Source organism: Centruroides sculpturatus, unplaced genomic scaffold, assembly GCF_000671375.1.
Source record: "Centruroides sculpturatus isolate CEXI.00-Female unplaced genomic scaffold, Cexi_2.0 scaffold54, whole genome shotgun sequence".
Classification (NCBI taxonomy): domain Eukaryota; kingdom Metazoa; phylum Arthropoda; class Arachnida; order Scorpiones; family Buthidae; genus Centruroides; species Centruroides sculpturatus.
Window position 1 is genome coordinate 592,431 of NW_019384340.1, and position 14,959 is coordinate 607,389.

At 28.7% G+C, this 14,959-nt stretch overlaps 1 protein-coding gene across 1 annotated transcript; it reads left to right on the top strand.

The window, feature by feature from the left end:
* Window positions 1-227: 227 nt before the first annotated feature.
* LOC111633820 (peroxiredoxin-6-like) lies at window positions 228-12,531 on the top strand. The gene is made up of 6 exons (XM_023378459.1): window positions 228-386; window positions 5,999-6,155; window positions 6,219-6,362; window positions 6,430-6,503; window positions 10,045-10,117; window positions 12,257-12,531. Exons 1-6 carry the CDS (start codon window positions 301-303, stop codon window positions 12,383-12,385), a joined length of 663 nt encoding a protein of 220 aa, XP_023234227.1. The 5' UTR covers window positions 228-300; the 3' UTR covers window positions 12,386-12,531.
* The last annotated feature ends 2,428 nt before the right edge of the window (window positions 12,532-14,959 follow it).

A 14,959-nucleotide genomic window follows, 5' to 3' on the forward strand; every position in this document is an offset into this window, starting at 1 on the left:
ACCGTGACGTAGAAGTTGATACCAGAAATATTTAAATAGATGATGAAAAGTGCTGGGGAAATTTTCAAAAGTCCGTTCATATTAGAAACTAATTTATACAAAAAAAAATAAATAAATAAAATAAAATTTTAAATTTAAAATATAATAAAATAAATAAGACCGTCTAGCGAAAAAATTTCATTGTTAAACGAACGCATAAAACGGAAATGACGTCACAAATTAAAATGCGGGGTATTAAGTGCGTGACGCGTTTCCGTCGAAAGAGTAATCGCTTGTTCGGTTTCTGTAGAGAAGGTGAACATGGTCAATCTCGGAGACGAATTTCCTAACTTTTCAGCTCATACGACGATCGGAATCATCGATTTTCATAAATGGATCGAAGATTCGTAAGTAATCCGCTTAGAAATAGCAATTTTTATAACATTGATTCTTTGGAAAATTTATTATTTTTTTAAATTTTTTTAGGAAGAGAAATATAAATATACATAAAAATCAGGATATTTCCCGCGATAATTACTTTATATTATTAATATATTGATTCGAGCTGCGCTATTTTAGGCGTACTCGAATTAGAACACGTGTTCGAACTGAAATGTACATTTTTTTTTATTGCTCTTCTATTTAAATAAGGGAATTCCTTAAAACGTGCTTATTTTTTGAATTTTGTAATCATACAGATTTGTTAGGAAACCTCTAAATTTCCTTTCACGTGTGTTAATAAATTTCCGTATTTCAACAAAAATTTTTAAAATTAGATGAAGATACAAGACTGTTGTAGCCTATATCCTATGACAAAAGTTGCTACAGTATTATAAATTTTGATTAAATTTCAGATGCGTATACTGACATGGCGGCACTTCATACTATAGTTATTGATAGGTGTGTTCAAGAACTATCGTGAATCAATAACTATTGACGTTTGGCACAAGGCGGCCTGCCGGCGGCTTACCTCCGGGAAGAATCAGTCGGGATCTCCGCCATGACAGTATACGCATCTGAAATTTAACCTAAAATTTACAAACGAAGTAATTTAATAATACTAAAACGAAATATTATACTGATGATGATAAAACTTTGTTGCAAAATGTATTTTTCAGTTACTTTTATTTATTGTATGTTTTTAAAAAAGTTGTTTAATATGTTTTTCTATTACCTTTGATGTAAATTTATGCTAATGGAAATCTGCATTACTAAATTAAAGTTGCAATGGCATTTCCAATGCGAGAAGTTACGAAGAATCGTTTAAAAAATAAATGTAATGTGATGGAGAGTTATTAGAATGAACCCGATGTATTTTTTCGGTGATTATTTTTTCCTCGTAATTAAAATGCAGTGGTTTGATTTAAATAAATAATATGTATAATAAATAAATCTTTGCATAAAATTTAAGATTCTCTTTATAATTTTTATTAAGTGGAAAAACATATCAATTAATTGAAGGAATTAATTAAAGGGAATGAATTAAAATTTAACAGAAGTAAAGCAATTTTACATTATCACAACCTACCTGTTTAATCACCTCTTGGCTTCAGGACCAGCTCTCCACTAAGAAAGGGGAAATGAATCTCCCTTTTGTAATCTTATGAGTTAGTCTAGTTCCTGCAGTCTGTTAATATTCCCTACACAAAGCATTTGCAATCTCAGACTATATATTTCATTTATAAATTTGTACTTTATTGTGCATCTTATTTGAAGGATTTGATGACTGAAATATTAATCTGAATGCCTTTTTTTTTATAAATGAACTTTTACATCATTTTTTTATAATTTTTACTGATTGTATTTTTATATTCTGTAATATGTATGAGATGCCAAATTGATAACTTTGTTTTAATTTACATTTCCTTTTAGACCTTTTCTTTATCTAGAATAAATAATGATTAAGCTCCTCATTTAACAACCAATTTGCTTCACAACCTAATCATAGGAATGGAACTTGGTTAAGTGAGGAGTAACTTTATTTAAAAGTTTGTTGTTTTATTAATATAAAGGAAAACTTTTTATATTCTGAAGTAATCTGAGATGAAAGTCAGAGCTGTCAAGTGTCCTTTTGGGTGAATAAGTGAGATTCCTTAGTTAGAAAGAATGAAGATTTTTGTGAAAAAGTGAGACCACTGATTTTATACAAATACAAAATTAAGTTCACAAATCATTTGATTGCACTTGGTCAAAATATAATGTGGTGGATTTTTTAAAAATTAAATTTACTTAAGAATATGTTTTATCACATACATTTTTATCTTGCAAATTAACTATACAATTCAGGATTTAATATCTTCAGTATGTTCCTTATTACAACTACATTGCTTTCTTTGGTCTTTTAATTATGCCAACTGGAGACTCAAATGGCATGATTCAGCTAAAGCTAGTGTTGATACTTCAGAAAAATGATATATATCAGTCTTTTGTGGGGAAAACTAATTAATATTTACTAATTCTTTTAATAAAAAAAATTGACTAAAACATATCTTCATTTAATCATATATTTTATGAATATGCCCATATTATTTTGTAGTTTATTATATCATTTTACCTGTATAAATATTTATTTGCACAGAATGTTTCACGTATCTTAATTGGGTGATGCTTGGTACTCGATGGCCGCTCTGGATGTTTTATAAAGTTTGAGTCGTCATTTTAGTAATGCACAGTGACCTTGTCAAAGATTTGTCAACAATTCATTCCCTTCATTACATAACTAGTTTGTTACTGTGCATTTTTCATAGACTGGCTAGGTTCGTGAAATGAGCTGTATCTAAGTTTTCTAAGATAGTAAAATTAAGTTAGGTTAAAATAAAAGAATAAATTAAAAGATGCTCCACTAAGCTATCTAAATTATTTTGATATATAGACTCAAGCAGTGGAACTTGTTGCGTGAAAGAACTTTGAGATCATAATTCACTCTCTCAATGCAGTTTATGCAGAAGAGGGAAATGGAGTTCTCACAAGAGAAATACACCAGTTACTGTGTCCTTGAAAGTTCAATCTGTTGAACATTTTCTTATATTTTTTATCTCCTCCTGAGTAATTCAGCATGCACAATAGTTTGGAAGCTTTGCTCCTATGCAGTGACAACAATAAAATGGAGACTATGGAGCATGCTAGCAATTGGTCAAATGTGAAGAAAATAACTTAAGCTGCAGGAAAAAAAAGCATGGAAGCCAATATAATGAATAAAAGAAAGGAGATGTTAACAGTAGTTTTGTTTATTTTTCTTTAAATTTATTTTGTTGTAAAATTTATTTTCCTTTTCCTTCCCACTTTTGCATGAATGCAACAAGAGGAAAATAACAAGAGTACTCCTGTAGGCATGTTATCTTGGTTCATTTGGTTTTTCCCCCCTTCTGTTTTTCTCCCTTGCATTTCTCATATCTGCATAAACATAGCATAAGGCTGTTTTATCAAATTTTCCTGCTATTTTTGCCTCTGGGAGAATGGACATCAAGGTGCAGTATCATAGGAAGGACTGGCTACAACAGACTGGGTTCTCAGGAGGATCATTAAATGCCACTAGTGGACATGTGGAAGATGCTGGCACCTGCACATCAAATTGAACCTGCTGAACAGTTTGTCACAACTAGATAAGTAGTTAGCAGCTTTTAAGTACTTTCAACATCTTGTCCCTTTTGTCTAGGGATGGGCAACCTTTTTTTATTATAAAGGCTGCATTTCAAGACTTTTGAACTGACACGGGCTGCATACAAGAAAAAAGAGGGGGAAAAATGTCTGTAAATCACAATTATTTATTCATATGCAATTATAAATTAGCATGGATATACTTAATTTAGCTTCTGGAACTTATGTAAACCTAATATATTGGAAATATTTGGTTAAATGTTAGTCACTGCTAGTTTTAAATTAGTTTTGATGTGTTTGAAGTCATTTTAGAAAGATTGTAGCAGATTTTCTAGTTTGTTATAATTATTTCATTACTTTTCTTAAATCATAAAATTGAGTGATAATTAAATAAGAATGTACTGTATATTTTCAAATGTTTATTAAAAAAATTTCATCAGCCCCTCTATACTTACTAAGATAATTGGTAAAAATTGAATAAATTAAATTATTTATCTAATACACTTGTTTTACCACAACCAAAAGTTTTTATTTTCTTTATCAGAAAGGTTAGGAATTTATTCTGTAATAAAAGATAATCATTCTATTTCAAAAGCATAATCATATTTTCAGAATATCTTTGTAAACATTCTTAAAGATAAACTTATCTCTTCTGTGAATATCAGTAATCGATTTTATTTACTTATTTTTTTGTTAGTATTTTATCTTTTATATTATTATATTTTATTAAATTACCAAAACTATATTCCATAAATAGTAAAATAGTCTTCTTTTGTATTTTCTCAATATTTATGCATTTGAAAGATACATTTATCTTTTAATAACTAGGATTTAAAATTTAATTTTGTTTCAAAAAACAGTAGGATGAGACATCTTGTCATCAGAGATGTGATAGCATCTGGTGAAGAAACATTCTCAGTCAGATGGATTGAGTGAGGGGGGACCAATGGGAGTTAGAAGTGAGGAAGACAGGCTATTGAGCCTGTCTTCCTCACTTCTAACTCCCATGGACTTTTTTGTGAAGTTACATTAAAAACAATGCTGTTTCATCATTGCCAAGAATGATAATGGAACTGAAGATAAGAATCACGGTAGCCTTCATCAATGTCAACAAGGATTTGCTGCATAATATATAGTGAAAAATAAATATTGTTTAGGCAAATGTCAGGCAACAGAAGGTGTCCATGTTGAATTGGACTAAGTATGAAACATGCTTTGGAAAACTTTTAGTTTCTCTATTCTGAGATCTATAAACAACTTATATAACAATGATCCTACATTTAGTTTTTAAGTAATACATCGTCATAATCAGTAAAATCATTTGTAATCACACTACATATATAAATATACTCACTGACAAAAGTTATGCACCAAATTAGGTGATGTTGGAATTGAACAAAATTTTTACTTTGAATGTAATGATGATAAGTTTATTATAATATCATAACAAAGGGACAATATTTTTGGTAATTCAAAAAATTAAATGTAACACAACATAAAACAATGAAAATATGGGTACTTTTCTGTTAATGTGATGCCAGTTGTTGTAATTGTAATCCAATGCACAATGCCGTCATCTTATTAACATAACAGAAGGTAAGAGAATAAGAAAAGTCAAATAGATTAATAAAACAAAATAATTAAAACTTGAAAAAATCACAATGTTTTTGGTAATGTTAAATGAAATCTGCAGCTTTATGCCTCCATGTAATGTGGAGAATACCATTTATAAGTTTTTAATTTGTTAATTTCTGTACTTTTCCATGTTTCTTGAATGCACTTTATACGTAATAAAATAGCCATTTCTTTACATGGTGCTGTTTATATCAACTGGCATCCTGTTAACAGAAAAGTACTGAAAATATTAACAAAAAAACATAAAGTAAATAAAATTGATTACTGATATTCACAGAAGAGATAAACTTATCTTTAGAAATCTTTGTAAACATTCTTAAACAACTTGTGTAGAGAAATTAATATGTTGTTCCAAATGATATGTAATTCAATTATCAAAACAATTACATATCTAATTACTTTCTACAAGGACAGATGAGTTGTACTCATAAAATAATTGAGAAAATTAACATATTAGAATACATAAGAATTTATTTTTATACTTTAGTATGTTTTTATGTATTTTTAATTACAATTTTAAAACTTGCAATTTGATAGTGATTAAAAATATATGAATTCTGTTATAGTTTAAATAAGTTTTTATAAAATAAATTGTATGGTGCATTAATATGAAATTAACAATAGCAATGTATTATGTTAATGTATATACATTAATTTAATAATTATAAAATATAAAAATTAAGTAATTTACAATATTCTTATTATGGTACAAAGAAATTATGAAAATTAAATATGTAATTTGATAATTATGTGAAATTTTTTTTAAATTGTTTGGTTTTTTTTTTAGTTGGGCTATTCTATTTTCTCATCCTGCTGATTTTACTCCTGTATGTACAACAGAACTTGGACGGGTAGCAAAATTAGTTCCTGAATTTAATAAACGTGGTGTGAAATTAATAGCTCTTTCCTGTGATAATGTTGATAGCCACAAGGGATGGATTAAAGTAAGTTTTTTTTAATAATTAAATAAATTTAACTAAAGAAATAAATTATGTATTATATTTTAGGACATATGTTCTTTTTCTGAACTTAATAGTGAAGAATTTCCATATCCTATTATATCAGATGAAGGACGAGATTTGGCAGTTCAACTAGGCATGATTGATCCTAAAGAAAAGGATGAGAAGGGTTTACCACTAACATGTCGTGCTGTATGTAAAAATAAATTTTAAAATAGAATGAAAATTAATATTGAAATTTTTTGAATTTATTTTATAGGTTTTTATAATTGGACCAGACAAGAAATTGAAATTATCAATTTTATATCCTGCAACTACTGGTAGAAATTTTGAGTAAGTACATAATGTTTAACTTTATATATACTTTATTTCATACTTCTAACCCTTTTTATTATATATTATATTACTGTACAGTGGAACCTCTATATTTATCATTAATCTATTACTAAGAACCTAATGAATATGGAATATGACAAATATAGAAACAATTTTTCTCATAATAAATAACTGATATTCAATTAGTCCGTTACCATCCTAAAAAAAGGTACAAGAATAAAAATTACGTTGTTTGTAAAACTTTATTTTTATTGTACTAAAGAAATACAGTATAGTGTTAGAAGCAGAAGAATAGTAAGGTTATTATGATTATGGAGTCTGTTTTGCCAACGATTCAGTGGCACTTGATTTAATAAAGAACTTGTCCAGTATTGTCTGCTTTTTAAAACCTTTCTGAAGTAGGCAATAATAATTTTTTTTCCTACCTCTATTGTTGTTTTACCAGCTTTCCTTTTTTTTGCTGTTTTTCTTCAGTGTGCCTTGTTGGAGCCATTGGAACATGAGTTTTTGAAAATAATCAACGTGAGAAACCAAGAACACACACGACTGATCAAAGCAGATTAACTACAGTTAGCTAACACTGCTAGCTGATTGGTGCAGGCATGTGGTTGTAGTGCCACTGCCAGTGTTGGGAACGACAATGAATACAGAAAGTACTGATGAATATGGAGGGGAAAAAGTTGTAAAAATGTGGTGAATATTATGAATATAGAGGTTGACAAATATAGCTGTTCAACTGTATTTGATTTACTATAACTTTGAAGGTTATTTTATGTAAGGGTTTATCACACCATTGTTATGATAAACCTGTAAGATAACCTTCTTCATAATTATTTATGTAAATAAAATAATATACTTTATATATGTTAATGTACAAAAATTTTGCATAACAGTAACGACTTGAGCAGTTATAATTAATGAATAACAAAATGCAATGGTTTGATGTAAAAACTGATATTAAATTAGTAATTCCAAAAGAACTATGGAAGTATTTTTATAGTTAACATTAATTTCAATGATAGTTTCATACAAATGTGTTCATCAGCATTAAATTCATTTTTCTTATATAGTTTGCTATTTCTTCAAAATGTTTTTAGTAAATACTTAATGTAATAAAAGAGAACTTTAAACATATCCTGTTTGTTGTTTCATTATCTCTTTCCTTAGCAGTTTTGTAAAATTCAAGCTTTTCTCCTGTATAGTCAATGGGGAATATATATATCAAATAAATTTCATAAAAACAGTTTTTTTAAGAAATTGGTATGTAGAGTCCAAATAGCGTTTTTACATTCATATGTTTTTGGATCATGAAGTTTTTTAAATTATATCTTAATTGGTTTGATGTCATATGAAACTGCTCACAATAACATAAGACAATGTTTGAAATATTTTTGGTAACTTATTAAAATATTTTTTAATTAAAAAGCTTTGTAATATTTCTTCAAACTACTGTCTCAAATCAAACATATTTACTCAATTTTTGAATAGTGATCATTTTGATCTCATAAATTCAAATATTGTAACTAAATTGCATTGATATTGTTCAGTTATATATTGTTTCAGTTGAAATTTGTTAATCTGGCATCAAATAATCTTGAATGGCTGGTAATCCAAAATCCTCTGAAAAGTAGTCTATTGTGAGATCCGGAAAGGGGGAAGGCAATTTTAAAGAAAAATTAGTGAGAAAATAATATTTTAAACTTTGACGAAATTAGTCAGAAAAACGGAGGTTAGGAACTTTTGTTTTTAGAAAGGAAGTTGATTTCCTTTCGTACGGCCAATTAACGAGATGAGTCAAAAATGCGGCCTTTGCACATGTTACTTGGCTGTCAGAGAAGGCCGATATAAAAGGGACATTTTTCCGCCATTCGGGTCAGTTCGTCGAAAGAGGTATTGCCACACGACTCCCGGAAAGTCATTGAAAGAATTAGCCATACGATATAGACGGAGAACGCCATTCAGAGTGTCTGTCATACAAGTCCGTCATTTGAGAGTCATACTACAGAGTTCTCCATACGATGTAAAGAGTCCGTTATACGATGAGATTGTCATAAGAAGAGTTATCCATACAAGAAATTGCCACAGAAAATAGAAGAAGAATGTCCATAAGTAAGATGATTCTCATACAATGAAATATTTGAAAGAACTGGGAAGGTAATATAGTAACATTCAGATCGATGTAAACTCTCTCTCACGTGTTAATTTAATAAGATAGGATTATTAGGTTAAATTTAGTTAATAGTGACGTGGGTTTAAGTACAATTTGTTATCCATTCAGTTGTATATTTTTAATATTTTTGGTTTATTAAATGTTTTGGTTTATTTTATAAATATGGCCTATTTAATGATAGATATCCACACTTACGCCTATTCATATTATTGCGTTCCTCATACTCACAATTCCATGATTACACGTGTTAATCCGCATTTAAGAAAACTGATTAACTGGTGTCGGGAATCCTGATAAGGAAAAGGGTGATTACACAATCATCATCTAATTTCACCTTTTTTTACTTCATAACTGTAAGTCCCTTCACACTCGATTTCTTGATAGAAAAACCATCGTTTTAGACAATCAGAGAGGGCTATTCAAAAGAATAGCTGCCAAATAAGTGGTATAAGAGTCTTAACTACTCCGTATCCCCGGCTAGCTCCTCACATTATTATTAGACAAATCCAGATTATTATCTAGCATGATAGTTTTCTTTAAATTGGAATTTGTTTAGACACATGATGCACTAGACATTAGGTAGAAATTGAGGTGAAGGTATGGAGTTGTGCACATTCTACATGTCAGGTTAAACATGGGATTGAATGTAATGTGAATTTCCTTTTGTTACATTTTGTGTTGGATTTGACTTTCAGTAAACAGGTTTCTCATACTTGGAGCAGGATTAGCTTTTGTGAATTGTATATGTACAATAAATGTTGGACCCATTGAGAGCTTGTATAGGATCTGGGAAGTAGAGCCGCTCTTTTATTCTTTTTATTTTTTAAATAAATGAAATATGTACAATGATTGTTCCTTTATTAATAAAAAGCAACATTGAAGATTTTATTTTCTATTAGTTAAAATAATGTTAATTTTATAAGGGTAGGAGTCCATAGTGATTCCTAAGTTTTGTCTGGACCTGGGGAAAATCCCCAGCTCCCTTGCTCACTCATCAGTTCTGAGTACATGTCTGGAAAGTAAATATTACAGTACATACATGTAAATCATTGTGAATGTTAATTTTGCACAATAACATGTCTGTTAATGTTTTGCAGGTTTTCTAATCTTATAATAATAATAATCATGCACTGTATCATCAGATTGATTGATTAAAGTGAATATGTAAGCAAAGTGGGAGAATACAGTAGCATGCACTTGTACAAAATGTACAGTACAGTACAACAAAGTTTGTAATGTTCAGATTGCATATAATTTACTAAATTTTCCAAGAAATAAATGTCTAGTAATTGGACAGATTGTACTTGTACAAGTTTATATATAAAATTGGAAGTGAAATTTTTAATTATTGATTTTATTGTTTTTCAGTGAAATTTTAAGAGTTGTTGATTCATTACAATTGACTGCAAACAAGCAGGTTGCTACTCCAGTTGATTGGAAGGTAATGGTTCAAAAAATATTATTTAAAAATTATCAATTTAATTTTAAACACAGAAAACTTTGAATTCAATTATTTCAATTAATAAAAACTTTTTTGCATTTATCAATAGTTGTAATGTTGATTTTATTAATATATACTAATACACCTTAATTTTCCACCAATGTTTTTTAATGTCTGAAAATATTGTATTTACTATTTTCAGTGCAATCTAAACTTAAATAACTTCATTCTAGAAATCCAAACATTAAATAGAACATTATAAAAGTTCTGAATTGACAGTTACAGAACAAAACAAAAAAGAAACATTCAAATTGAAACAAATATATAAATATTTAGAGATTAAATAAATATAGCACTAAAGAGCATGGACTTTTTCTGGCAGTATCCCATCTATTAAATCACTTTTTGGGGAAAAAATTTTCTTGGAAAATCAAGGTGTGCAGATATGTTATGAAGCAGAATCTAGTTAGACACACTCTTATTCTGTTAACGTGAATATTTTAATATATATTTTAATAGATATAAAGAAAAAGGTAAATTTAACTATTGTATAGTACAGTAGTAATATAATTATGTTACTGCTATAAGCCAGTTAAATTTTAATTTTTAGGAAACTTAGCAAAACAAATACAAATGATACTCTGGAAGTTTTATTTTGATTTAAAAAAAAAAAAAAATATATTGTTATATAAGCACATAGTTGATGAATTTACATTATGCAATATACTGTTTGAATTATATATAATTCAATCAGTAATGTATATAATCAAATAAAGAAAGAGTTCTTTTCAACTATTTTTTTTGTTTTTTTTAAGTTGGCAAAATCTCAAATGAAATAGCTACCAAAGAGAATAAAGAGAGCTCTTCTGCAATCTAGTGATTGAATTTCTTAAATTTTAAGATACTCATTTAATCCAAAATATAAAATTTAAAACAATGAGATTTTTATGTGTCCTAATAGCATGGAAACAGCCATATATTAATTTAACATTATAAATACATTACTGTACATTAACATAAATTTATTTTAAAATCAATACATATATAGCAAGGAGAGTGAATCTTTGAGTCTGTATGCCATACAGTAAGCATTATTATTAAAAATTCAACATGTATAAATCATTTGACTTTGAAAAACTATTTTAAAGAAATAAAGTGAATATATTTTAAATACAATACATAAAAAAAAAAAATGTTTACTAAGAATAGGCTGATACTATAAATTGAACGTAAAACCATAATGAAACCTGTAATACTGGAAATGATAAATTGAATTTTATACAGAAAGAAAAGAAAAATGAAATAAGAAATTATTTGGCATGCAAAATATAAGTTGCCAAAGGTTCGTCATCCTTGCAAGGATGTTTTATGTGCAAAAGTCTGATTTAGTTTAAATCTTTCCCTATCCTTTGATTTTTTAATATGGCTGGATAATAGTTAAATTAAAAACTTTGAAGTAAAAAGCAATCCAGCTAATTAAAAAATTCATAATTTATTTCAGAGAGTTATTTTTTTGCTCTAATTGAAAATAATGAGCATTGACTTGTAAATCCAAAAGGAAATATTTTTTTGAAATGAAGATTATTTACTTGTTTGTATTTTGAAATTTCAACTTCAAATATAAAAAAAAGTTAGCAGAATCATAATTTTTTAAAGTGTAAACATCATTGTATTATGAAACACTTTTATAAGAAATAATAATTACCTGCTAATAAAGCAGTTTTATTACATTTTTTATTTGATAAAAATAATCTTAAATTAAAATTATTTGGCCTATATTTTTTCTATAATAATTTTTTTAATATTACATTTTTAAAGTTTAAAAAGTTAAATTATTTTTGAAATGTTGAATGATAAATTTTAATTTTCTTGTCCATTTTTTTAATATGTAAATATTTTTGATTTCTTTTTTATGTATGTATGTGTACTATAGGCATATTTTCTATGTAAACTAAGAAATTTCACAATATTTTAATTGTCAGTTAATCTCATTCAGTATAAACCACAATTAACTTTGTAATTTGTTAAATTTAAACAGGTATATATATATCTTTTAAGCTGTTATATTGAATATGATTTGAAATAGCAAAAGAAATATTGCTAGGCATATTTTAAAATATTAAAATTATGTAATTACAGCAAGGAGAAGATTGTATGATTTTGCCAACTGTTAAGGATGATGATGTCCCAAAACTATTTCCAAAAGGAGTGAAAGTTCAAGCAGTTCCTTCTGGTAGAGGATATCTTCGCTTTACTCCTCAACCATGAGTGCCTTAATGTAATACAAGCTGCAAGTTAGTAATGCTGTAGATTGATATACAAATATCTCATCTTTATATATTTGTTTTGATAATTAAATTGAAATAAGTTTTGAATATTCTGGAATTGAAAAAATAAAAATTTTTAAATTTCCAAAGTCTTTATAAATTTCTTCAAAATGTATTTTTGAGAAACTGAAAATTCAAATATTAAATTATATATAATGTGACTTTTTGTTTATTTTAAACTTTAATCTCAAATAGATTTAAACATATTAGAAACACACAGATAGTTTTTTAATGAAAAATTCTACATAAACCACTCTCTTTCTCTCTCAGGTATTGATTGGTATGTAAATGATTGGCTGCAATTTGAAAAAAGTTTACACTTATAAATTTCCACTGTTGTCCATCTGTCTTTCCTTAATCTCAAATGGGGTTAGATAAAATCCAAGACCAGATATAGAAAGCTTAGGGGCAGGAGACCCTGATTAACTATATATGAACTAATGCAAACTGGAAGTCATATTTCAATTCAAAAATTTTAACCTGTAAGGAGTTAGATAGCAACAGTCATCATGCAGTCATCTAACAGAAAAAGTTTGATGTACAGGGACACTACTAATTTGAGATGGAGATCATATATTTTAAATTAAATTTTAAAAATGATTATCAAAATGCCAGGCTAAAATTTTTAATGTCAATAAATAATTGCTTGTCACAGTTATGGTTTGATTGCATGCTAGTTGATGCCACTAGAGTGCCTTATAATTTCTACCTCAGTATTCTATAAATATAAAAAGGCCGAAGCTCGGTGTTCAGAATTTTCAGTGTACCTATTGTCTGTGTTATACCTATGTTTGGCTGTGCTGTACAGGTATGACTAAACACAATGCACAGCTGAAGTTTGAGAAAGATTGCATTATTGGGCTGAGAGAAGCAGGATGGCTATTTTGCTGAAATTCCCACCATTTGGGTCATTCTGACCTGACGTGGTGTTGAGGACAGTGGATATACATGTACACAGTGGGCAGGCTCTGGGGATGTCCCAAACAGATCTGGATCAGTAGGAAACATTACTAGGAGATGATCATCTGATCACAAAACAAACATGAACAATTGCAATGACAGACAGATAAGAAGCATTGCTGCATAAAAATGTCTTTTCCCATGAATTAGTAGATGAGTAGCAGAGGTAAATTTTCATGCACTGTAACTGCTATATGTTCTGCTATTAGCACCTTAACATTGCTTTGTTGGTAGTGATGCTGTGACAGAGAAGTATGGCATGCTACAGACTGGCAGTATATCATTTTAATAATAAATCCCTAGTATTAGTATGTGGCACATTGATTTCATATGTTTAGGAAATCCTGTGCTATCATGTTCAAGATAGACATATTCCTAGAAAGCTGAATTTTGTCACTTTGTCACCCTTCCTTGACCTTCCCAGTCAAGGAAATGTCTATATACTTTGCATGTCCTTTGAGTATTTGAGGAACCAGATGGATGCCAACTTTGGTCATCTGTCTAAGTGTGAAGGATCTGGAGTGGCATTTACATCATCTATGGCTGAATAGCAATGTGCCTGTATGGTTCATGTCCGACTATCATTGCATGTATCCAGGCAAGAAGAGCTCCTACAAGATGTACTAAAGGTTGTTTTAAATTAACTGTTCTACAGGAAATTGCCATAATATTGCAATCACTTTTTACCAAAGGGACATTGTCATTATGTTCACACTAATAAATTTAATTCAGTTCCAATGCCTTCTTGTGTGTAATTATTTTGTCAATGAGTGTTTATTACGTTTTATTTCATAATGAACACAAACTTATTTTCCATTTGCATACTGTATACAGACTGACTAGGTGTTATCCGCTACTTCGCCCGCGTGGATTTTGAAAGCAAACCTCATTTATATTCAGTATTTCAACAACCATAGTAATTGTTATATAACACCTACCGCTCAGAATCGAACGAACTGTTTTCAATTTAATCAATTTTCTGGAACGTTTACAATCGTTCTATAATCGAACCAATGTGCAATAACAAATTCGAATTTAAAACGGTTCGAACATTTGGTTAAAAAAATCGAAATATATAAAAAATATAACAATGTCTGAAATGTTATCAATTTAACAACACCTAAGAACCAGTGGCGTGCCGTGACATTTGATGATAGGGAAGCTGTGTTTCGGTAAGAAGCCGACTTCCAGGGGCAATCAGTTAATTCTTTAAATGTACAGTATTTTTAATAGATTATTTATCTGATGTAATTAATAAACAAGTTCAATATAAGTACCTCTGTTATTAGATCCAATATATTCCATATGCCCTCTAAATGCCAATTCTTGCTTTGAATTACCTCTGTTATTAGATCCAATATATTCCATATGCCCTCTAAATGCCAATTCTCGCTTTGATAAAATCATATAACATCTACAGTAGAACGTCGATTATCCGAAATTCAATCATCCGAAAAAATTCCAGTCGGCAAATTTAAATTTTCGCCAGTGCTGTCGCGCTTCAATCTTTGGTTATGTCTTGGGCTACTCAAATATTTTACGTTTTTGATACTAA